Here is a 25491-nt window from a genome sequence, read left to right on the forward strand (position 1 = left end):
CACTATAATCTAGGAGTCACTACGCAAGCACTATCCCGTAAACAAAGCGACAAAATAAAATGAGTTACCGAAATATAATATACCACTAAAGGTCGCAAAACAGGTAAAGAAATAAAAATAAAGGAACTAACGGGAACTATAATCTACAACTAAAGGTAAAAAAAACATGTGAAGAAATAAAATAAAGGAACTAAAAGAACTATAATCTACAACTAAAGGATAGGGAAAAAAAAAGGTAAAGAAATAAAATAAAGGAACTAAAAGAACTATAATCTACAACTAAAGGATAGAAAAATAGGTGAAGAAATACAATACAAGAGCTAAAAGGGGGCTATAATCTACAACTAAAGGTCACAAAGAAAATGTACAAAACTAGGACAGAACTACTAGGGGATGTTTGAAATAAAGGTTCAAAATAAAGATGTAAACAGTAGATAACAATATAAACAAGTAAGCAAAACTATCACTAATGCAATTAATTTGATAATGCTAGGGAAAATACTAACTAAAGATTTAAGAACAAAATAGGCAGGCAAGGAGATACAATTGCGCTAAAATATCAAACTATTAAAATATCAAGACAAGAGAGGAACAATAGAACCTGAATTTGTAATAGATAGGAAAATACACACAATTGAAGAAAAAATAATAATCTCTCCTCTCTTTTTCTCTATATCTCTTAGCTTGTTTTTCCTTATTCTATATTATTACTTTGAGCTATATTTCATAACACGTTATCAGCACATGACTCTACCGTCTCAAGAAGCTCTTTGAGAAGACTAAGAAAATATGAATATCTCTCAAAGCAAACTTGGATCAAATTTCCATTGTAAAAATATTTGCTTAATTGATTCATGTACGACACATACAATATTCAAAGAGAAGAAATATTTCTCTCATTTAGGTATGTGTAAGGCAGATGTTACTACAATTTCTGGTAGTAGTAATCTAATTGAAGACTCTGTAAGAGCCACTATAACTCTGCCTAATGGAACAATACTTATCATAGAGAATGCAATGTTCTTGTCACGACCCAATTCCACCTATAGGTCGTGATGGAAGAAACTTCGAATATTTTTGTGCTTTTTCTGGAATTTAGACCAACCAAGAAATCGGCGAGAATTAACCAGAATCTGAATCGGAATCGGAATCGGCTAAGAAGTTGAAGCGAAGTTGTAATACCCAGCAAGAATGTGGATCCGCTCCTCTAAAGAATATATCCAGCAATCTTCAGAACGGCGGAAGTAATCAACAAACGAATGTGACTCCTCTCCGTTACAAATATTTTCTCCTCAATAAACGTGATTTCTAAATTATTTTTCTATTTTCATATTTAGAGTTATTGAGATACAGGGAACTACTTTTTTTTTCAGCTTAAAAAGATTAAGCTCTCTGTACTAACAATGTAACATTTTCACATCATCATGTTGAGTTACCTGCAATAAAAAGGGTAACTATTTATGACAAACATAATCCGACAATTAGAAAAATAAAGCAAATAGCTTGCTATAGCATATTAAGTTACACTTATAATTAGGGGTGGAGCTAATACATTGCATACGGATTCGGATGAAACCATTAGCTTTTACTTAAACTTTATATTTATATTAGGAAATTCATTAAATATGTATAAATATTGGATTATCTCCACGATATGCCCATTGAAAACACCAGTTAACATCATATACTATTAAAATAATAATTTTACCTTGTATACCTACTTTATACAAGTATTTTACCTTGTATACCTACTTTATAAATTTATTTTATCTTGTATACCTATTGTATTCCAAAATTAGAATACTGTGTATTCCAAATTAGAATATCGTGGTATGTTTAGTTTGGATTTTGGATATTAATTCCAAATTAGAATATTGTAGCATGTTTATTTTGAATAATGTGTTCCAAATTAGAAAATTATCATATGTTTGATTTGGATATTGTATTCCAAATTAGAATGATATAGTATGTTTAGTTTATGTAATATGTTTGGTTTGAATAGTATATTCCAAATTAGAATATTGTTGTATATTTTGTTCGAATACTGTATTCCAAATTAGAATATTGTGGTATGTGGTTTGTATATTGTATTCTTCACTAAAATAATATGATATGTTTGGTGGATATTGTTCTCCTTATTAGGCTATTAAACGTATTCCAAAGTAGAATATTGTGACACGTTATAGAATATAAGAAGGTATAGGATGTAATATTTTTGGGATATTTGATATAATTTCAAAACTTCGGTATATCATGAAAGTGAGTTTTATAAATGGGTATATCTTGTAATGCAATCCAGTAATTAAAACGAGTTATGGGTTTAGTGACAAATTTAAACTTTAAATCCTGACTCCAGCGCTAATTATAACCAATTTTTTTTACATTGTCATAACTCATAGTATATAATTTAAGAACTTTCCGAAACAAGATTCCACAACTTTTTAGGAGAATTTTAGTTCCAAATTTCCAATATTTTCTCCTAGCTAAGTCCCTAAGTCTTCTCGATATGACACGTTCCTATACATCTTTATCACTTTAAGAAACAACATGAATTATTGTCACGTTGTTCAAAGTACTAATTAACCAACAAAGCCCCATGCACGTAAAACCACAACCCATCCCCAACAATAGGAGCACAAGCAATTAACGTCATACAAGAATTAAACAACCTTAATCATTGCTAAATTGTTTGATTTTTGGTTATTCCTATAATACTTAGCACATATTGCCCTTTTTCCATGTTTTCACACAACCCCTTTTCCTAGATTGTCGTATGGAAACACCAAGATTCTTCTATCAATGTACGTATTTTTGCTTTTCATATATACCCTCTTTTTAATTGTCTTGTATTTTCTTGAATTACACGTTTGTTATGTGTTAAAAGTTATTGAATTTCGTGCAATTTTATGTTTGAATTTGATGTTTGTACTCAACGGCAGAGCTATGTACAATGAAGGGTGTTCAATTGAATCTCCTTTGTCAAAAACTAATATGGCATAAATAGGGTAAAAATAATATTTTTTATACATATATAAATTGTTGAATTCTTTAACAAAAGGGAAGCTTCTAATGTAGTGACAACAATCAAATTTTAGGTGCGATTTCCCTTGTTACCGCTGTTTGTATAGTGTGTTAATTGTTCTTGGCATTTTGGGGTTGCGAAATAGGATATGTTTTTTTTTTTTTTTTTTTTGTGGTTATTGATTTTTTTTAATTTTTTTTAGAAATTACTCCGCCTCTTGCAGCAATGTAAGGCTGCGTACATTAGACCCTTGTAGTCTGGCCCTTCCCCGACCCCGCGCATAGCGGGAGCTTAGTGCACTGGCTGCCCTTCACTGTAATCCAGTAAAGGTGTTTACTTTTAGTTTGGTAGTTAGTATAATCTTGCTTCTTGCTGTATTCTGATTTGATGTGTTATATCTTTACTGGTATTGATTTTTGACTCTTTCTAATTTGTGTTGTGGTTTTACCTGATTATTTTTGTGTTTAATGGGGTTTATATAGTTGACATGACAACACAGAGTGTAGATCATAACATTGTGCGTCCAATGTGAATATAAGTAATTGTGATAAGATGATGGCACCAAATTCAAATGGGAATTTAAAGGGCAAGAACAGTTTGGAGAGTGAGCTCGAATCGATACTTCTAAAGCAGCAGCAACAACAACATAATCGCGATTTAGTTGGTGAAAGGGAGAGAGATTTGAATATATCAAGAAGTGGTAGTGCTCCTCCTACTGTTGAAGGATCATTGAATGCTGTTGGAAGTTTGTTTAAGAATTCCAATTTAGCACAATCTAGTAGTAATAACGGTAACAACAATGGTAATTCCACTAGTAGTGAAATTTTGACAGAAGAACAAATTCGATCACATCCAGCGTACTTAGCATACTATTACTCAAATGTCAATCTTAATCCAAGATTGCCCCCACCATTGTTATCTCGAGAGGATTGGAGAATCGCTCAGAGGATTGAACAAGGTGGCAATTCATCCTTGTTCGCGATGCAGCCTGGTTTTCCTATACAAAGAGCAGAAAATGAAATGATAAATCTGAGGAAGGCTGCTGCGAGGAATCTTTCGCGAGGAACGTTAGAACCAAGCTCTGGAATTGGTGTAAGGAAAAAGAGTTTTGCGGACATAGTTCAGGTGATAGTCTCTTGTCTTGTGCTGGTATATTACTTCCCTTAGCATCTTTTCTTTATCCAGATGTTTCGTATTTAGTTCATTGATATAAATAATTTACCTCCTTTTTTCCATGTTGATGTGTGCTTGTGACATTCTCCCTCAGTCCCAATTTATGTGAACGACATCTTTCTGTAGTTAGAAACAGTTTAACTTTAAACTTTTCGTTTTACCCTTAATGAGATGATTTATGCCACACAAATATCTATCGCTTGTTTTAGACTAAGTTTTAAAAAAGTCTTACTTTCTTTCTTAAACTTTGTTCCCAATCAAACAACATCATATAAATTGAGATGTAGGGAGTATTAGCATTGTTTTTTCTTTTTTGGTGCACATGGTACAATTCTATGTTGCTCGGACTTTTCGAAAATGTCGCTAGGTGCGTGTCAGACCCTCCAAAAGTAGTGTATTTTCAGAGGGTTCAACACGGTTGCGGCAGCATTTTGAAGAGTCCACACAATATAGGTAAAGCTTAGTGATCAAACAAAAAGTTCTTCTAGTGAGCAAGTAGTCCTCAAGTATCAGTTTTATACTGCAATTTATGATAAATGGCATTTAATAATTTTCAGGGAAAAATGCAATAAAGTATTTAAAAAAAGGCTTTCAGTTTCTTTATTATGGAGATACCATCAAATAGACTAGCCATTTACTGATAATATGTCTGAAGATAGGAGTCCTATTATAAGGAAGCATCAATCGGGACGAATTTTCTTTTGTCTCGTAGTTATTGATCTTCCAAACCAAGACGCATGAATTTCAGAAAAGACAGTCCCTTCTCCTCCTCTACTTTACATGATACTTCTGAATTTTCCAATATCAAAATGAGATTTTATTTTTTCAGGAAGGACTTGACCAACCTGCACGCTCATCCGCTGATCTTTCACACTCTACAAGCACAGAAACCACAGAGGCATTGCATACCGGAAAAGCTCCCCCCGGCTTTTCTGGAGTGCAAAAAGTTCAGCATCCTAAGCCATGTCACACTAATTCTTTCACATCTGCAATCGGTTCATCACAAAGAAGGAGTGGAACACCTGAGCCTCATCCATTTACAAAATCACCTAGTCCTCAGCTTTCAGTTGGCCACAGTGATGGAATTGACATTACCTCTTTATCTCAACTTCACTATGATGATAATACGCAGCAGTCTTGGTTTCAAATTAGAGTATCAAGTGGTTACAGGCAGGGTGATCACCAACAGTTTATGGAATACTGTGGAGCTGAAAATTTGGATACAGCTTCCGAGTCTGCTGATCTTGTGAAAAATAAAGATGTTTTAAGGGACCATAATTCTACCTTCTACATAGATGGACGTGCGAATTTCCTAAGGACGTTGAGTCCTGAGTTTGTGAGTCAAAAATCTAATGTCCAGCACCAAGTCAATAATTATCAAATTGTTGATTCTACTGGATATATACCTGGTGGATACAAATACAATCAGAAGCTGAACGTGGCGTTGAATGGAAATCTTGGTAAGCGTTACTGCTCAATCATGATATCTTGTGCATTATATTTTGAATCCAAATACTTTTATTGCTCACATTGTTCAAAAATCTGTCAGGTGTTCAGTTAAATGGTGTCAGCGCGAATGGACGCCATTTGAGGAGCGACAGCAAGGAGGCTACCCAATACCTACAGAAAACTTCTGTAGATAATTCTTCAAAGGGAAGAAATTTTGTTGGAGCTTCTCATGGCAATACAGACTTAAAAGTTCTTGGAACTATGTATGCTGACACATCACTCCCGCAACAGAAGCAACAATATCCCTCGTCTTTTCTACATAATTGTTACAGCTTAAGGGATCAGTATCATTCGACTCATGCTCTTGGCTCAGCTATTATACCGTGTCAAGAAAATAAGTTAGCGAATTCATGGTATTCAGACAATGTTGCTGAAGGAAGGGTTGTTCCATCTTTACTGGACGATCTCAAGAACAAGCCCAGGTCGTTGGATCTTTTGGATGTTCTCAATCATGTCGTAGAATTCAGGTGTGCGCAAGCTGTATTTTGTATATACTTTATTGATATCATCTTTCTTTTTTCCTCTTATTTTGCGTTGTTTTATTACCTAGTAAGGATCAGTATGGGAGTCGATTTATTCAAAAGAAGCTGGAAACTGCCACTGTTGAAGAAAAGATGAAGATATTCCCAGAAATTCTTCCTCATGCTCACAGTTTGATGACCGATGTCTTTGGAAATTATGTCATTCAGAAGGTATGTATTGTCATTTATACTATCATAATATTATATTTTTTTCCTTTTTAAGTGGACATTATCCGGATCTAGATGAACTTTGTATTTATGGTCATTTTTAATAAATATATGCAGTTCCTTGAGCACGGAACGGAGAGTCAAAGAAAGGAATTAGCGAGGCAACTTATTGGTCATGTTTTGCCTCTGAGTCTTCAAATGTATGGATGCAGAGTTATTCAGAAGGTTGATCCTTATACTTTATTCTGTATAATTGCTTGGTCAAGTTCCAGAATGACATGAATACTTTGTTAGTAGCAAAATGTTCCTCTGTATCTCAGATAGCATCTGAAAATTTTGAGGCAAATTATTTTTAGCATTATATAGAGATCACTGGTGGTTTCTGTTGGGTGTTTATTGGTTATACTTGTTTCTGTCGCCCTTATAGGAAGGTGTGGAGGTCGAGAATCACGATAGAAGGTTAGTAGATAGTCGAGCGTTTTTCTGTTCCGTATCAGGTTTTTTAGGACTAGTCTGATAGTGTCTTGTTCTTAGATTGCTAGTATTACATGATGTTTTCTTACTGTCTTCCGCTTCAGTTTCCTAGTATTTAGCCGTTGTTACTGCTTGTTGCTATAACTTTCTTCCATCTGTTTTTCTGGCTCTTCGATTGCTATTATTATCTTTCTGGCCTTTATTGTTGTTATTACTTGTTTCTATTGTTTTTTTCATCTTCTTGAACCGAGGGTCTATCGGAAACAACCTCTCTACTTCCCCAGGATAGGGGTAAGGTATGCAATCTGCACACATACTACCCTCCCTAGACCCCACTTGTGGGACTCCACTAGGTTTGTTGTTGTTGTTGTACCTGTTTCTATCATATCTATAGTCGGCAAAAGAGATAAGAGTATTATGTGGTTGGATTAATAGTTTATTGAGTATTATATCCTTGCTTAGTAGTTCATCCTGTTGTCCCTTTTTTCTGGATTTCGGATTGAAACATATTATGTGATCACAGGCTTTGGAGGTCTTTGATGTGGAACTGCAAACTAAAATGGTTATAGAACTGGATGGCTATGTAATGAAATGTGTTCGTGATCAGAACGGTAATCATGTTATTCAAAAGTGCATAGAACATGTACCTCAAGATAGAATTCACCTTATTGTAGCTTCCTTCTTTGGGCAAGTTGTGTCATTGTCTACACATCCTTATGGCTGTCGTGTAATTCAGGTAATGATCTGCTATCTTTTTAGTTCTTTGATTTGGTGTTTAAGTTCCTTTAATCAATTTGGATTTGTTAATTGTCAGAGAGTTCTTGAGCACTGTAACGACTCAGACACACAAAAGATTATTATGGACGAGATAATGCAAGCTGTTGGTACTCTAGTGTTGGATCAGTATGGAAACTATGTCATTCAGGTAATCGACATAATTAAGAGATTTGCTCCTTACATTTCATCATTACTTGACATCCGACTCCTTCCCTAAATAAGTGATACCGGTTTTGGATTTCATGTTCAGACTTCTATATTCCGCTTAAGTGTTAGTAGTGCTTAAGAACTACTGTTCACTAGACTACTAACTATCATTTTTTTAGCTTTGCGATTGCAGTATATAGTCTGCAATTCTTGATTTTTTGTACTATGACTTATTACTCTTCTGTTCTGGTCCTGATTTAGCCTTCCTCTTACTTGATTAGCATGTACTGCAACACGGTAAACCACACGAGAGGTCTGTTATAATAGACAAACTTACTGGACAAATTGTAAAGATGAGTCAGCACAAATATGCTTCTAACGTCGTTGAGAAGTGCTTGATCTTTGCAACGCCAGAGGAGTGTCAACTCCTGGTGAATGAGATGCTTGGTTCGACACAAGAAAATGAGCCTCTACAGGTCTGTCACTATTCTTGATTTTCAGAGATTTTTGCACCATTCTGTTCTGCATTTAAAAGGAACAACAATGAAAAGTAAAGATGTTAAAAGTCTGATGTTCTTACTTCTTTCAACTATAATCACTTTAATTTTCCAAATGTAGGCTATGATGAAGGATCCTTTCGGAAACTATGTAGTGCAGAAGGTTCTAGAGACATGTGATGATCAGAGCCGCGAGCTAATTCTTTCTCGCATTAGAATACACCTTACTGCTCTCAAGAAGTACACTTATGGAAAACACATTGTATCTCGCGTTGAAAAGCTCATCGCAACAGGAGGTTAGTACCCCCCTTGTTTAGGTAAAATTATCTAGATATATATACTTATAATGTCTCGGAAACAAGCTTGTCTACCTTCACAAGGTAGGGGTAAGATCTGCGTACACACCCTCCCCAGACCCCACTCGTAGGATTTTACTTGGTATGTTGTTGTTGTTGTTGTACAATGTCTCGTGCGTGCTAAACACTGTTCTTTAAGCAACTTCTAACGATCCTTGCTTGCGTCATCTTTTTCCAGAGAAACATGTAGCTTTATCTTCGAATTCTTCGCGAGGCAATCCAATTTTGAGGAATTGAAGACATTCTTCTTTTGTACAGCTGACAAATTCTGCAATCTTTTGGCATTGCTTGTTTTAGGAGGCTGATAAATGGTTGTAAATAAGCAGCACTTCAACTTTGCTCCTGCCTAAATAAGTCTTTATAATTTCCTTTCTTGAAATGTAAATGGAAAACCTGTAATTATTCTCACTAAGAGCTATGTTAGAATAGAGAAATGAGGCAACTTATTTTACAAATGTTTTTTAACTACTGTATATAAGTCTTAACATTCATCAAGTGTTTGAGAAGCTGATACTTCTCTAGCATAAAATTTTGAGGGTATTTTACATATGAAAATGTTTTTATTTTGCTAATAAATTCTAGTGTAAATATGTATCTGGTTGGTGGTGCATGTTATCTGTGTACTATCAATTCATGTTCTGAGCTCCACTTGGTTCAGAGTCTTGTACTAATTGGATATCAGTCAATTTAGTAACTCATCTAATATTATTGAGCTTTTTCAGCTTATAACTTTTTATTAAATAATTTTGAATAACATTCAATTTAGTTAGTTTGATTAGTACCAAATAGCAAAATTCTAATTTGTTGGTATATTGGTTCTAAGATTGACAGGTTGATGTAACTGCACGAACTAGAAGTGACGCGGAGATAATACATAAACTCAAAGGGATTTGAAAGTCGATTACTATATGAAAAAAAAAACTTATGACACGCTCTGTGTTTATATCAAACTAATGAATATATAATGTGTGTTTTAGGTGTTAGTATTATTACTGTAGGTGGTTAAAGATATATGCATTTAGAAAATATATAGAAGTTTTGATACTTTTTCAATCGTATTTGCATAATATTGGTAGAAGATTAGTTTAAACTAAGCAACATGGCTTGTGATGATTTGTATAGTTTATCCCAATTTATGTTGAACTAAGCATAGTTATATATTTCAACTTTTAATGAACGGTTACCAAAAAAAAAAATTAAGAACATGAAGCTTATATGAAAAATTGAGGTTTATGCTTATTTTCCTTTGGAATGGAAGTTGGAAGGTTGAAGGTGGAGCCGAGGAAATGAACCCAAACACATAAATCGTAGTTATAAATGTGACTTATGAATCAAGTAAGGAAGTGATCCCACTTTACTTGCAATCCATAAAGGTATACAATATTGCCAATTTATTTTCTAGTTGAATTATGCGTAGCCGTTTTTGGTGATGGAAATGTTAGAACCTCGAGAATATATATTGGTCGTAAACAAGCCATAGATTTTTGTGGCTAGAAAATCATGTTATTGGAGATAAACGGAGAAGTTTAAAATTAAATTGTTTTCAAAGATAGAAAGTTAGACTTTCTTTTTAAAACTGATTAATAAGGAAATAATACCATATAAAAAGAAACAAAGCGAGTACTACGAAATCTATGATCCAAATATTGTTCTTGCTCAATCAGCAAATGCTCTTCCTTTAGTTTGTATATAATAGAAATTCTTATATAATACATAGGACAGAGTTGTAATTATGTTTCTCAAGGAATCAACAATTATTCATCAGCATAATCTAAAAGAGAACTTCTACTGAATCTAAACTTCATTGCATATTTATATTCAAACTAAACACATAAAATCTCTATTTCTAAGAACAATATATGGTACATTAACATACAAATTAAAAATAAATTTCGTACAAATTTAATGCAAATTTGAATATCTACAACAACATACATAGTAAAAATAAATTTCATACAACTAATTATATATCATATAACTTATTTGCAACTTATCTACAACTTTCATATATTATTTCTACCCAATTAAATACTACTACAATATCACACAACTTAAATACAAATTTTATACAATATGTCTTTTATATATATTTTGTATCCGATTTGTATATATTTTGTTTGTAGTGTGTGCTTCTTCCTCTCTAAAATTTCAATCAAAACTTATTCTCTTAATACAGTGTTGATACATATCAACAACATTATGTAAAAAGATGGTATTGATAACTTAAATACAAATTTTATACAACGATTCATACATTATACAACTATTTTTCAACTTTCATACAACATTCAAATAAAATATATATATATATATATATATATATATATATATATATAACTACAACAGAATAAAATTATACTACAACTTTACTATATAGTTTTTGAAAACCCAAATTCGATTTCAAAGTTTCGGAGCTTTTTAATGGTTGTCAATTGTGGAGAGTCAAACACCTTCAAAATTTATTGATTGACAATTATACAACTATTTTTCAACTTTCATACAACATTCAAATTATATATATATATATATATATATATATATATATATATATATATATATATATATATAAACTACAACAGAATAAAATTATACTACAACTTTACTACAATTTCGTAAGTACATTGTCTTCCTTCTTCTTCTTCTTCTTCTTTCAATCCAAACAAATAATAATTTTTGAAAACCCAAATTCGATTTCAAAGCTTCAAAGCTTTTTAGTGGTTGTCAATGGTGGAGAGTCAAACACCTTCAAAATTTATTGATTGACAATTTCAATTTGAATACCAATTGTGCAACATGAAAGAAAATTGCTAAGTTAAAACGATTGAAATCCATTGAAATCCATTGATAAATTCCATTAAAACTCTATACATCAAGAAAGCATAATAAACATAGAGAACATCAAATGAAGAAAAATTGGGAGAAAACAGAGGAGAGTAGAGAGACGAAGAGAGAGAGAGAGAGAGAGAGAGAGAGAGAGAGAGAGAGACGGAGAGAGACAAAGAGAGAGAGTGGGCAAGTATAAAGGGATAAGGAAATAATTGATATTCCTTATTCAATTCCTAATATAAAGGGATACTCATTTAAAACTTATTTGTATATAATTGATAAATTGTATATGACCATGTAATTAAATAGAAACTTGAGTAGGGAGGGTAATAAGATTTCAAATAGTGTATAGGAAGATAAAATCCCTAAGATATGTCGTAAAAATTGCATGGGGCGCCCTATTTGGTCGCCCCTTTTTAACTTATACCCCTTTTATTTTTCCGTTTGCATCCGTACCCATTTTTTATGTTAAAAGCATTTTAAAAAGATGATTTTGCCCTTCTTTAATAAAAGACTATTGAAAACTGCAGGACAAAAACTTAAGCATGTTTAGGCTGAAGTTTTAGCAAATAAACTAAAAAACTTCAGCTTGTTTAGACTGAAGTTTCGGATAAAACTCAGGACAAAACTGTAGATTGCGTTACAAAACTTCAGCATGTTTTGGTATGAAGTTTTAGCAAATGAACTAAATAACTTCAGCATGCATTAGCAAAAACTCTTTAGAAAATTACATACTGCAAGACAAAAACTTAAGCATGTTTAGTCTGAAGTTTTAGCAAATGAACTAAATAACTTCAGCATGTTTTGTCTGAAATTTTAGCAAATGAACTAAATAACTTCAACATGCATTAGCAAGAACTCATTAGAAAATTACATACTACAAGACAAAAACTTAAGCATGTTTAATCTGAAGTTTTAGCAAGTGAACTAAAAAACTTAAACATGTTTAGTCTGAAGTTTTAGCAAATGAACTAAATAACTTAAGCATATTTAGTCTGAAGTTTTAGCAAATGAAATAAATAACTTAAACATGTTTAGTCTGAAATTTTAGCAAATGAACTAAATAACTTAAGCATGTTTAGTCTGAAGTTTTATCAAATGAACTAAATAACTTAAGCATGTTTAGTCTGAAGTTTTAGCAAATAAACTAAATAACTTCAGCATGTTTAGTCTGAAGTTTTAGCAAATGAACTAAATAACTTCAGCATGTTTAGACTGAAGTTTCGAATAAAATTCATGGTAAAACTGTAGACTGGAGGATAAATAACTTCAGCATGCATTAGCATGAAGTTTTAGCTTCAAGGTGAAACAATTTCATGCAAGTGTGATTCTGAAGATGAATATGGACAAGTTTCTATTTTTTTTTATAAAGTTGCTGAGAGGAGAGGAGGAGATTGTTTTATATCTTTTGTCAGGGGTGTAATTGTCATATTATTACGAATTTTTTGTGAGATGGCTACCAAATTAATAATTTTAAAAAATAGGGTACAAGTTAAAATGTGGAACAAATATAGGTGTTTATCATTGAAATCGGATAACAATTAAATTTGTAAGTGGTTTTAAGGATATGTGATTTCACTTGGCACAAACTGAGAAATAGAAGAATTGAAGTTAGAAATTAACTGTAAAATGAAGCAAACCAATGTAACGCGCAACTTTGGCCCTCGAGCTAGGTCACCCTCGAACCAACTGAGTATATTATTGAAAAGGAAGAACTGAACAACTGAATAAGAGAGCTTAAGAGAGAAAACGTAATATGTTGCTTAGTTGTGCGTGTCCCCTTACAAAATGATTGGAATCTCCTTTATACAATAGAGGAGTTCTACATATGGTACAATTCTAAATACATAAGGAAATCTTCTGATTGGCTAATCAACCGGTCTTAACTTGATATATGCCGAGATCTCCGCCACAATCCTTGCCCGGTCACAGATTCATCAGCTTTCTTTTATTCGACCTAGCAGGCTTCCTTCAATCTCACTAGATCCCTATCCTTCTCGGTCTCGACCTTAGTTGGTCTCGATCTCGATCGATCCCTCAATCACGAGCTAGGCAATATTTATTCATGTAACGATCCAATATAACTCGGGATTGAACCTCGGTCTGCCACCCCGGTCTCGATTAACCATACAAAATCGGGCAAGCACGATTTTGACCGTATACTGATAGTCCCCTCATTTTTTGGAGAGTAATGACAAGTAACGATTTGAGCATTTGATCATGATGTAATCGTCGTGACATAAATAGTAGAAGTGACAGAAACGTCTTGTCGGTACAGTTTACCAGGTATTTAATATGCGTCAGTCGACGGTCGACCACTAACAGTTTTGAACCGTCGTTGTGAAAACGATAAATAGCCCCCTTCTTCGTTATTTCAAACTTTACTTTCAAATATTTTTCATTCCAATCTCCATAGTTTTTTGCCTTCTTCAAAGTTTCCTATCTTCAAATCTTTGAGTTTCTTTGCTTGTTCTTCCTAAAACACCAAATACTTCAGTCTTCATTCTTCTTTATTCACAAAACCTAAATGGCAAAAATATCTAAAATTGTTCCGCAGAAAGAGGTTGCTTCCTCATCTCGACCGGCCGGCGAGAAACCAGTGGTGGAGCCACGCCCTGAAGAACTTATTCCCGGGGTGTGTGTCATAGATTCTGACTTTAAGGTCGAGAAAACCTCACCGGTTCCTGGTTGATACGAGCTGATATCGAGATACATATGCTCGATACCCAAAAGTCTTCTTGATCTAGTGAAAAAGAATTTCAATTAGAAAAATAAAAAGGTTATGATACCGGCACCGGAGAAAGCGATCACTACCCACGTGGAAGGGTACCTGAGTGTTTACACTTATCCTTTTTACGCTGGGTCCCCTCATCCGGTCATCGACGATTTTTGCAAGAAATATCAGGTGACCCTCGGCCAAATTCACCCTTCTTTCTGTAGGATCGTGATACTGCTTTGTTTCTTTATGAGCAAAATCGATGGGCTTCCCTTCACCCTCGACCACCTCGTAAGATTATATAGCCCTCGACTCTACCGAGGTGAGCTGATAAAACTTTAACGCCAGGCCACCAAGGCGTTCACCTCCAGTATAGATAAAGACAAAGATCAGGGTTGGATGGGCCAGTTTGTTCGGGTGAAGACCTCGGACCTAATCCCGGATGAGAGTATGTCATTTCCTGAGAAATGGAATATGAAATGTAAGTATGATCCCGTTTTTAGTTTTTGTTATTCTTACTTCTTCATCTTTTCTTATCAGTGTTTTTCTCGACGCAGTCGTTGCTTGGATGTCGGGTGCGGTTCCCCACCTCGAGAACTGGTTCAAGAACCTAGTTTCAACATCAACATACGCCGAGCGCGCGTGGCGTAATTTGTCAAAGGCCGGTGGGAGGCTCGTAATCATGGTAAGCCTTCTTCTTGGCTTGTCGATTTTGCCTATCGTTCATGCATTTTTCCTCAAGTATGAGTTTATTTAATTTCTCCTTTTGTAAGTCTCGGAAAGGATGAGACTATGAGACCCTTGTCCGGTGATGAAGAAGCTTTACCGCCTACCTCGAAACCGGCGAAGGAGAATAAGAGGAAAAGGGCCTCGAACTACAAGGGTCAAAAACTCAAGAAGAGAACATCCCATAAACCTAAGGGGAACACAATCCCGTTAACTATGGAGAAGAAGAATAAGAAAAAGAAGAGGAGAAAGAAGATAATTCTGGGTTGGTAGTCCGTGCGTGAGCTAGCACCGAGATTCGGAGATCTTCGAAACTGGTGGGAGTCGATACTGCTCCGTCCAGGCTCGATGAGGTCGAGGAGGAGACTTCGGCCCAAGATCCCGAGTCGAGAGGAACCGAAGATGTTTTATCTCGGGGCGAAGAGACTGTTGAAGAGGCGGTGGATGCCGGTGTGGAAACCGGGCTTGAGGCTCCCCAATACGGAGGCGGCGCCCCAAAAGACCCACTTGGGGCAATAGAGATCGGAGATTCACCCTCGTTTCCTTTTTTTTCCCAGTCGATGATACTTTGATGCTCAAGCCGTGGAGACTTGTCACGGAGAGGGAGCCCATAGAGAGGAAGATCCTTTCCGTGTTTATTTTGTTGGGGTAAAAGATGTCACTAGTCTGAGTGACTTGGAGGCTCCGAAGAAGAGCTCGGGCGAGGTGGGAGTTTCTTATCTTTTCAACGAAGCTCAACAAGCCCTGAATCAAGTAAGTTCATTTTCTCTTTGTTAATTTTCATACTTGTATTTTTCTTTCCTTGTATAATTCCTTATTTCTATTTTTGTAGGCCTATGTGCTTCATCACGAGGTATTTCTCCGATCTCGAGGGGAGCTGAGCTGGTACGAAGTCGAAATCTGAGGGCTTACTAAAGAGAGAGATGCCTTCAAGCTTCTCAGTGAGCAGAGAGAAAGAGAGGCAAAAGGACTTCAGGCTGAGCTAGAAGTATCTCAGAGAGAACAAGCCAATTTGTCCGAGCAGGTAAAAAGAATCTTTGAAGTTAATGATTCTGACTCGAGCGTAATGGCTAACAGTTCGGTCCCACGGGTACAGCAAAAGCTCGATGTGATCAGGCAGCTTCGTGTTGAAGTGAACGCCGTGAAAGTGGAGGCCGAGGAGTGGAAAAAGAACATGGACCGCCTTGCCTTAGAAAAGGAGGCTGCCCGAACTAAACTGGCCTCGGCTGAGACCTAACTCCGAAGCTTGAAAGAAAAAGCCTTGATGCAAGCCAAGAAAATTGAGGAGTTCCAGTCTCGGTTGGGTTCAACAACTTTCGATCGAGAGAGGCTGGCCATATAACTTGCAGCGGCCAAATCGGAGGTCAAAACGGCCAAGGCTAATGCTGATGCAATGGTGTCCGTCTACCGGTCCGACGCTGAAGAAGGTTGCCGAAGCTGCTCAGGCTCGAGCAAACTGGGTTGCCGAGCATGCTAAATGCCAGTCTCGAAGGGAGACTCTCAAGGAGATCCATGCTCGTGACTTCGATCTTATAGCCGAGATCGAGAATGCTAAGGAGCTCGAAGTTGAAGACAGAGAGTTGGCCTTTCCTGATGATGATGATTCTGGGAGTATGAGCGAATCTAAAAGCAGAGAAGGCCTTGAGAGCGAAGATGCTGCTCCCAGAGAAGACTAAGTCGTTTAGAATTAGCATTTTTTGTGTTTCTTTTAAGACCATTTTGGTCTTTTGTAGAGAAATTTGATCGAGCCATGTTGCCTTTGTAAATAATTTTTGACGTGTATATATATAAAAACTTTCTTCCTTTCTGCCTTATAGAATTATGAAGTTGTATTCTAAGGCCCGATGTTTAGACAATTTGATTGAAACCGAACTAGTACAACCCTTAGTCTTTACGATCGAGTGAGTGCTTGCTCGAATCGAAATAAGGTAACCCTTAGGTTTCTTATTTGAACGAGGATGGTCTCTCGAACTCGAAGCAAAAACAACCCTTAGGCTTTGTATTAGGCCGATAGAGCCTTTATAAAAAGATCGTTTATGGCTTTCTCCCCTTTTCGGCTTGAAAAGGTTTTTTATCATTTGTATTTGCAAAACTTGTAATGCCTTAGCATGAAATAAGGAACTGTTCGGGAGTTCGAACAATTTTGTACTCATTAGAGTTTTCGAGGCATGATATTATCGAAGCCTTTTATGATTTTGCCGGAGGTAGCCCTTTTAACCGGTTTATGAGGGAATTTGAAGGTCTATTTTGTTACGTAATTCGTAGTCTCTGAACCGTGTTAATTCGTCCATAGCCTTTTTAATTCGGGATTTGCCCCTTGGGCTTATTAACTGCCATGAAGTAATTTCTTCGCATCAAAGTTGACATTCGAGGGCAATGCCCCCCTCCCCCAGTATTCGAGGTTAATTGTAAAGAAACCTCGGATACTGTTAAATTGTTCTAAGTTAGCACGACCAATGGTTGCCTCATTAAAAACCTCGCCGAAAAACCCATTTGGGACAAAATCGGTCTAAGGAAAATAGAGTGCAACGCGTGCTTTCAGACCTAAAGGCTTTGTGTTGAAGAATCCATCATTGTTTTTGGTCGAACACCTACAAGGGTTAGTTTAAAATATAAATGAAAATGGAAGAGGGCTTACCTTAGCAGTAGTATCGTTTTAGGTGCGATACGTTCCAATTGCTTAGCAGTCGTTCGCCATTCATCGTGTCGAGCTTGTAGGATCCTTTTCGGATGATTTTGAGAACCTGGTACGGTCTTTCCCAATTCGGACCCAGTTTCATTTCATTCGTATTTCGGGTGTTGAGGGTAACTTTTCTTAGCACCAAGTCTCCGATGTTAAAATGTCGAAGATTGGCTCTTTGATTGTATTACCTTTCGATCCGTTATTTTTGAGCGGCCAATTGGATGAGAGCGGATTCACGTCTTTCATCAAAAATTCTAGGCTCATATTCATGGTCTCGTTATTTGATTCCTCTGTTGCACATCAAAACCTAATGCTAGGTTCTCTAACCTCGTCCGGGATCAGAGCTTCGGTGCCATAAACTAACGAGAACGATGTTGCTCCGGTGCTGGATTTCGATATTGTGTGGTATGCCCGTTGAACCTGGGGTAGTATTTCTCTACATTTTCCTTTGTCGTCGGTCAATCTTTTCTTTAGATTTTGGATGATGGTTTTGTTGGTCGATTAGGCTTGTCCGTTTCCGCTGTGATGATAAGGTGTTGATAGGATCCTTTTGATCATGTGATCCTCGAGAAATTTAGTTACTTTGTTGCCGATGAATTGTTTTCCATTATCACATACAATTTCGGAGGGCATCCCGAATGGACATATGATGTGGTCCCAAATGAAGTATATGACTTCCTTTTCTCTAACTTTCTCGAAAGCCTGTGCTTCAACCCATTTAGAGAAATAATCAGTCATAAACAAAATAAATTAAACTTTACTTGGGGCCGACGGGAGAGGGCCAACGATGTCCATTACCCATTTCATGAAAGGCAGTGGGGACAGGACCGAGTAGAGTAGTTCCCGGGTTGATGAATCATGGGCGCATGCCTTTGGCATTTGTCGCATTTTCTAACGAACTCTCTTGCATCTTTCCCCATATCGGTTTAATAGTATCCTGCTCTAATTACTTTGTGGATCAATAATTCGGCACCGGAATGATTTCCACAAGTACCCTCGTGAACTTCCCGTAGAATGTAGTCGGTATCTCCCGGTCCCAAACATATTGCCAACGATCCATCAAACGTCTTTCTAAACAGCATTTCGTCTTCGGAAAGAGTGAACCGTGTTGCCTTTGTGCGCAAAGCTCTCGACTCCTTTGGATTTGATGTAAGCTTTCCGTTCTTTAAGTACTCTATGTACTTGCTTCTCCAATCCCAGGTTAAACTTGTGAAGTTTATCTCGGCGTGACCTTCTTCGATTACCGATCTCATGAGTTGTATGACAGTCTCCGATTTGAGTTCGTCATCTTCGACCGATGAACCTAAGTTTGAAGAGCGTCGGTCTCGCTGTTCTGTTCTCGATGTACATGTTGCAAGGTCCATTCCCTAAACCGATGTAGAGTCACTTGTAGTTTATCCAAGTACCTTTACATTCGGTCTTCTCGAACTTCAAAAGTCTCGTTCACTTGGTTTACCACGATGAAGGAATCACAATTAGCCTCTATGACCTCTGCCCAAGCTTCTAGCTAGTTCGATACCTACAATCATGGCCTCATACTCGGCCTCATTGTTAGTCAATTTTGTAGTTCTGATAGACTGTCTAACTACATTACGTGTGGGTGATTTTAGTACGATGCCTAATCCGGACCCCTTCGCATTCGAAGCACTGTCCGTAAAGAGGGTCCAGACTCCCAAAGATGTACCCGATTTTATCGGTAGTTCTTTTTCAACCTCGGTTATGAGGGCCAACGTAAAGTCAACCACGAATTCTGCCAAGATTTGAGACTTGATGGCGGTTCAGAATCGATACTCAATATCATACCCCATTGATTTCTACGACCCATTTGGCCAATCGACCCGAGCTCGGTTTTGTGCAAAATATTTCGAAGAGGATAAGTTGTTACAACACATACTGGATGACATTGAAAATATGGTTTTAGTTTCCTTGAGGCGCTTATTAAAGCAAGCGCTAATTTTTCTAAGTGTGGATAGCTAGTTTCGGCCTCACCTAAGGTCTGACTAACATAATAGACAGGGAATTGTGTACCTTGTTCTTCTCGGACCAGGACTCCTCTTACTGCTATCTCTGAGACTGCCAAGTAAATGTAAAGCTTTTCGTCCACTTTCGTGGTGTGAAGCAGCGGCGAGCTCGATAAATACCACTTTAGTTCTTCCAAGGCCATCCATGCAAAATTGCTCTTCTTCTTAAGAAGCGAGAATAATCGTTGGCTCCTATATGAAGATCTTAAAATGAATTGTCCTAGGGCGGCTATCCGCCCCATCAGCCTATGCACGACCTTTACATTATCCACTACCGTGATATCCTCGATAACTTTGATTTTATCGGGGTTGATCTCGATTCCCCGATTGGACACCATGAAACCAAGAAACTTGCCCGAGCCAATCCCGAATGCACACTTTTCAGGGTTGAGCTTCATATTGTACTTCCTCAGTATATCGAAAGTCTCCTGCAAATGCTTTAAATGGTCTGCTCACAGGGACTTAACTAACATGTCATCAATATAAACTTTCATTGATTTTCCTATTTGTTCTTCGAACATTCGGTTTACTAGGCGTTGATAAGTTCCACCAGTATTTTTTAGACCGAATGGCATTACACTATAAAGGTAGTTACTGTACATGTGATAAACAAGGTCTTTTCCTAATCCTCTGGGTTCATATGTATCTGGTTATACCCGGAGTAGGCTTCGAGAAAACTGAGAGTCTCATGACCGGCCGTGGCATCGATCATACGATCAATATTAGGCAAACGAAAAGAATCTTTGGGGCATGCTTTATTCAGGTCTTTATAATCTACACACATTCTAAGTTTGTTTCCCTTCTTAGGGACTACCACTACGTTTGCTAACCATTCGTGATACTTTACTTCCCGAATGGATCATATTTTGACAAGTTTGGTTACCTCGTCCTTGATGAAGGCATGTTTGACCTCGGACTGGGGCCTTCTTTTTTGCTTCACCAGGCAAAATTTTGGGGTCCAGGCTCAGTTTGTGAGTGGTAATTTCTGGTGGGATCCCTGTCATATCGGGGTGGGACCAAGTAAATCAATCCATGTTAGCTTTAAGGAAATGAATAAGTTTTTTCCTGAGCTTTGGGGTTAGCCCCGTGCCTAGGTATACATTTCGTTCGGGCTGATGCTTGGCCAGTGTGACTTGGTCCAGCTTTTCGACCGTCGATTTGGTGGCATTGGAGTCATCGGGAATTATGAAGGATCGAGGGATCCAGTAGTCGTCATCCTCATCGATCCCTTGCTTTTGTAATTTGGTCGAGGCCGATGTCTATGGTTGCTATTTGGCCTTCTACTTTCCCTTCGAGTCTGATCCCTTCATTGATAAGAGCGCCGATACCGGTATCACTTCATCGACTGCAAATATTTCCTTGGCGGTGGGTTGTTCCCCGTACACTTTTTTAACTCTCTCCGATGTCGGGAACTTCAAAACTTGGTGAAGGGTCGAGGGTACTACCCTCATGTTATAGATCCACGGCCTTCCTAGCAGAGCGTTGTACCTCATGTCACCCTCGATCACATGGAACTTTTTTTCTTGGATGGTCCCGGCCACGCTCACGGGCAACGTAATTTCACTTTTGGTGGTTTCGCTTGCCATGCTGAAGCCGTTAAGTACTCAGGCTGCGGGCACAATTTGATCATGTAGGCCGAGCTGTTCTACGACCCTCGATCGAATAATGTTGGCTGAGCTACCTGGATCAATCAAACCACATTTAACTTGAATTTTATTCATAAGGACAGATAATACCAGTGCGTCATTGCGAGGTTGTAAGATCCCCTCTGCATCTTCGTCATTAAAAGACAAGGTCCCTTCCGGTACGTAGTCTCGAGTCTGCTTTTTCCTCGTGATTGACACCTTGGTGCGTTTGAATACGGCCCCCTGAGGAGTATTGACCCCTCCAACAATCATGTGGATCACGTGTTGCGGCTCTTATTACTCATTCTGTCTGTTTGAATCTCTGTTCTTGAAGTGGTTTTTAGCCCGATCGCTTAAGAATTCTTGAAGATTCCCTTCGTTAAACAAACGAGCTACCTTTTCCCTCAGCCGTCTGCAATCTTCTATTCTATAACCGTGGGTGCCATGATATTTGAACATTTGATTAGGATTTCTCTGGGCCGGATCAGTCTGCAGAGGTCGGGGCCACCTGGTGTCTTTGATGCGCCCAATGGCCGATACAATAACTGATGCATCAATGTTGAAGTTGTATTCCGATAGTCGTGGTGCTTCTTTGGGTTCAACATTTCTGTCAAAACTGCTCTTATTCATGAGCCCTCAAGAGCTTTGTCCTCGATCATTTCTTCTATCAATTCGAACGGGGTTGCGTCCAGGCCCGTTGTTTCTCCAATCTCCACCATATGACCGATATTGATCTCTGTTTGACCATGGTTCCCGGTCAATATCCCTTTTAACTCTGTCGATGGTCCTGTTTAGATAAATGGACCCGGAAGGGGCTCCCAACTGGTCATCCTCGACCCTAATATTTGACTGGTACCGATTGTGCACATCAGCCCAGGTTATAGTTGGATATTCGATCAAGTTATGCTTTAACTATTGTGAGGCTACCGAACTTCATGCATTTAGGCCTTGAGTGAAAGCATGAACGGCCCAATTGTCGACGACTGGGGGCAGATTCGTATGCTCCATTTGGAACCGAGATACGAACTCTCTGAGCATCTCGTTGTCTTTCTATTTTACTTTGAAGAGGTCCGACTTTCTAGTGTCGACCTTTATCGCTCTGACGTGTGCTTTGACGAAGGAATATGCGAGCATGGCAAAAAAATCAATGGAGTTAGGTGAAAAATTGTGGTACCATATCATCGCCCTCTTTGATAAAGTTTCTTCAAATTTCTTCAGCAGTACGGACTCAATCTCATCGTTCTCTAGATCATTCCCCTTTATTGCGCATATGTAAGAAGTGACATGCTCGTTGGGGTCAGTAGTTCCATTATACTTGGGAATTTCTGGCATGCGGAATTTCTTCGGAATGGGCTTAGGAGCTGCGCTCGGGTGGGAGGAGGGCTTTTGTACGAACTTCTTTGAATGCAAACCCTTCAAAATCGGTGGTGCCCCCGGAATTTGATTAACTCGGGAGTTATATGTTTCCACTTTTTTTGTCATTCGCTTCAATCTTCTTCTCCCCCAATTCATTTCGCTTTGTCAGCTCCTCGAACATTTTCAAGATAGCGGGGTCGGTCCCTGACTCATTCACATTTGACCTCATCGGTACTGGTTCAGCCCTGTGAAATACTTCCTGTGATGGCTCGGGTTTGCCCCTACTCGGTGCATGGTTCTGTTTTTAAAGTGCTATTGCAACTTGTTGAGCCTGCAGCATTTCGAATATTATTCGAAGGCTGATTCCGCCTTCTTCGTCGCCCTATGCATTCTGACCAGCTGATCGAACGTCTCTGCGAATGCTATTTTCGGGCTCGATGCCCAAATTTGCATCCAGGGAAACATGGGAACTAACATCGATGGGGTCTGCAAGTGGTATTCCCTCGAGTTCAACTGGAGGCACTTCATTTCCTAGGGCGGCTACGTTGTCGTTTTTGCCATGAAAACCAAGACCATTGTCGATGTGTGTGGGTACTGCTTGAGAGTTCGACATATTGATCTTGGAATAAAAACGCTTACAAGAACAAGTGTTAAACAATGTGTGTTATGAAAATTAGCACCAGTCAATCACTATTATCCTTAGTCCTACGGTGGGAGCCAAACTTTTTACCCTTAAAATTGGATAACAATTAAATTTGTAAGTGGTTTTAAGGATATGTGATTTCACTTGGCACAAACTGAGAAATATAAGAATTGAAGTAAGAAATTAACTGTAAAATGAAGCAAACCAATGTAACGTGCAACTTTGGCCCTCGAGCTAGGTCGCCCTCGAACCAACTGAGTATATTATTGAAAAGGAAGAACTGAACAACTGAATAAGAGAGCTTAAGAGATAAAACGTAATATATTGCTTAGTTGTGTGTGTCCCCTTACAAAATGATTGGAATCCCTTTTATATAGTAGATGAGTTCTACATATGGTGCAATTCTAAATACAGAAGGAAATCTTCTGATTGGCTAATCAACCGGTCTTGACTTGATATATGCCAAGATCTCCGCCACAATCCTCGCCCGGTCACAGATTCATCAGCTTTCTTTTATTCGACCTAGCAGACTTCCTTTGATCTCACTTGATCCCTATCCTTCTCGGTCTCGACCTTAGCTGGTCTCGATCTCAATCGATCCCTCAATCACGAGTTAGGCAATATTTATTCATGTAACGATCCAATATAACTTGGAATTGAACCTCGGTCTGCCACCCCGATCTCGATTAACCATACAAAATCGGGCAAGTACGATTTTGACCGTATACAATAGGGTACGACTGCAAATCCCCCGGTTATTTTTCTATTGGGCCTCTTGAAATTTTCAATTGTGGGCTCATAATAACAACAAACAACAAAAATAAAACTAGTGTAATCTCACAAGTGAAGTAACTGAAAGCCCATAACAAAATTTCAAATTCCATATGTATCTTAGGCCATCTCTATCACGAAAATTCTATCGAGATAAAAGATAAAAGGGATCTTAAGATTTTTAGCCAATTGACAACAAAAAATAAATAAAAAAATCTCCCTAGTCGTAACAGTTTTTAGTTGTCCGTCATAGATATTCAATATATAATTATTATATAATAAGTGTAACATTATTATATAATATATGTACACTGATTATAAAATAATTATTGCATTAATTAGCATACCGGCTAAAATTTGTAAAAAATAAAAACTAGGAGTATTTTTTGTTGTGTGTTATAAATATATTATATTATGGATGTTTATTTACTCCGTTGTAAATAAGCTTCATGAAGAAATTTATCCATATGAGACTCCGCCGTAAATATGTTTATCTATTTAGTACTCTATTGGAAATAAGCCTCTTGGAGAAACTTATCATTTTGGTACTCCGTTATAGATAAACATAACCCCTGATAGAAGATTATCTATATCTGGTACAGTAGCAACTTACAAGCAGCTTGCAGTAGCAGCTTACACAGCAACTTACAAGCAGCTTACACAGCAACTTGCAGTAGTAGCTTACGCATCAACTTCCTTTATTCTATAAATAGAGGAGTTTTCAGTTTATTATGTACATAAGTTTGAAGTTTGAATAATATATCAGTTTCTCTCTATACTTGTCTTTACTTTATAGTTTTTATTTTATAACATGTTATCAACACGAGACTATGCCATCTCGAGCAAATACTTTGAAAGTATCAAAGGTACGAACTTTTTTTTTTCTAAATAATGTCAATTCTTTCTAAAATTAAATTTGTAGCCTTGGATATATCGGGCAAAAGCTACATTTCTTGGGTGCTTGATGCTGAAATTCATCTTGATGCGATGGGTGTGGCATACACCATCAAGGACAAAAATCAAGCATCAAACCAAGACCGTGCCAAAGCAATGATATTCCTACGACATCACCTTGATGAGGGCCTGAAAATAGAATATCTTACTGTTAAAGATCTAGTCATACTGTGAAATAATTTAAAAGATAGATATGACTACCTGAAGATGGTCGTTCTTCCACAGACACATTATGATTGGACTCATTTAAGGCTATAAGATTTTAAATATATCAGTGAGTATAATTCTGCTATGTTCATAATTATTTCCCAATTGAAATTATGTGGTGATAATATTACTGATCATGATATGTTGGAGAAAACTTTCACCACTTTTCATGCCTCGAATATGCTCATGCATCAGCAATATCAAGAGATGAGATTCAAAAAATATTCTGAACTTATCTCACATCTTCTTGTAGACGAGCAACATAATGGGCTATTAATGAAAAACCATGAAAGCCGACCTACTGGTTCTTGTCCATTCC

The 25491-nt window shown here is 37.3% G+C and overlaps 1 protein-coding gene across 1 annotated transcript; it reads left to right on the plus strand.

The window, feature by feature from the left end:
* The first annotated feature begins 2574 nt into the window (after positions 1-2574).
* On the plus strand, positions 2575-9220 carry LOC104120711 (pumilio homolog 4-like). The gene is made up of 11 exons (XM_009632531.4): positions 2575-2801; positions 3505-4147; positions 5025-5655; positions 5745-6171; positions 6255-6396; positions 6511-6618; positions 7391-7603; positions 7682-7792; positions 8073-8267; positions 8410-8584; positions 8823-9220. The coding sequence occupies exons 2-11, from the start codon at positions 3575-3577 to the stop codon at positions 8879-8881; spliced, it is 2634 nt and encodes an 877-aa protein (XP_009630826.1). The 5' UTR covers positions 2575-2801; positions 3505-3574; the 3' UTR covers positions 8882-9220.
* The last annotated feature ends 16271 nt before the right edge of the window (positions 9221-25491 follow it).

This window comes from Nicotiana tomentosiformis, chromosome 5, assembly GCF_000390325.3.
Source record: "Nicotiana tomentosiformis chromosome 5, ASM39032v3, whole genome shotgun sequence".
Lineage (NCBI taxonomy): Eukaryota > Viridiplantae > Streptophyta > Magnoliopsida > Solanales > Solanaceae > Nicotiana > Nicotiana tomentosiformis.

Bases quoted from the DNA above. Each gene is read 5' to 3' on its own strand.
- LOC104120711 (XM_009632531.4), top strand. From the start codon at position 3,575: ATGATGGCACCAAATTCAAATGGGAATTTAAAGGGCAAGAACAGTTTG. The intron at 5,656-5,744 runs GTAAGCGTTACT...AAAATCTGTCAG, and splicing joins GGCGTTGAATGGAAATCTTG to GTGTTCAGTTAAATGGTGTC. The intron at 7,604-7,681 runs GTAATGATCTGC...GTTAATTGTCAG, and splicing joins ATGGCTGTCGTGTAATTCAG to AGAGTTCTTGAGCACTGTAA.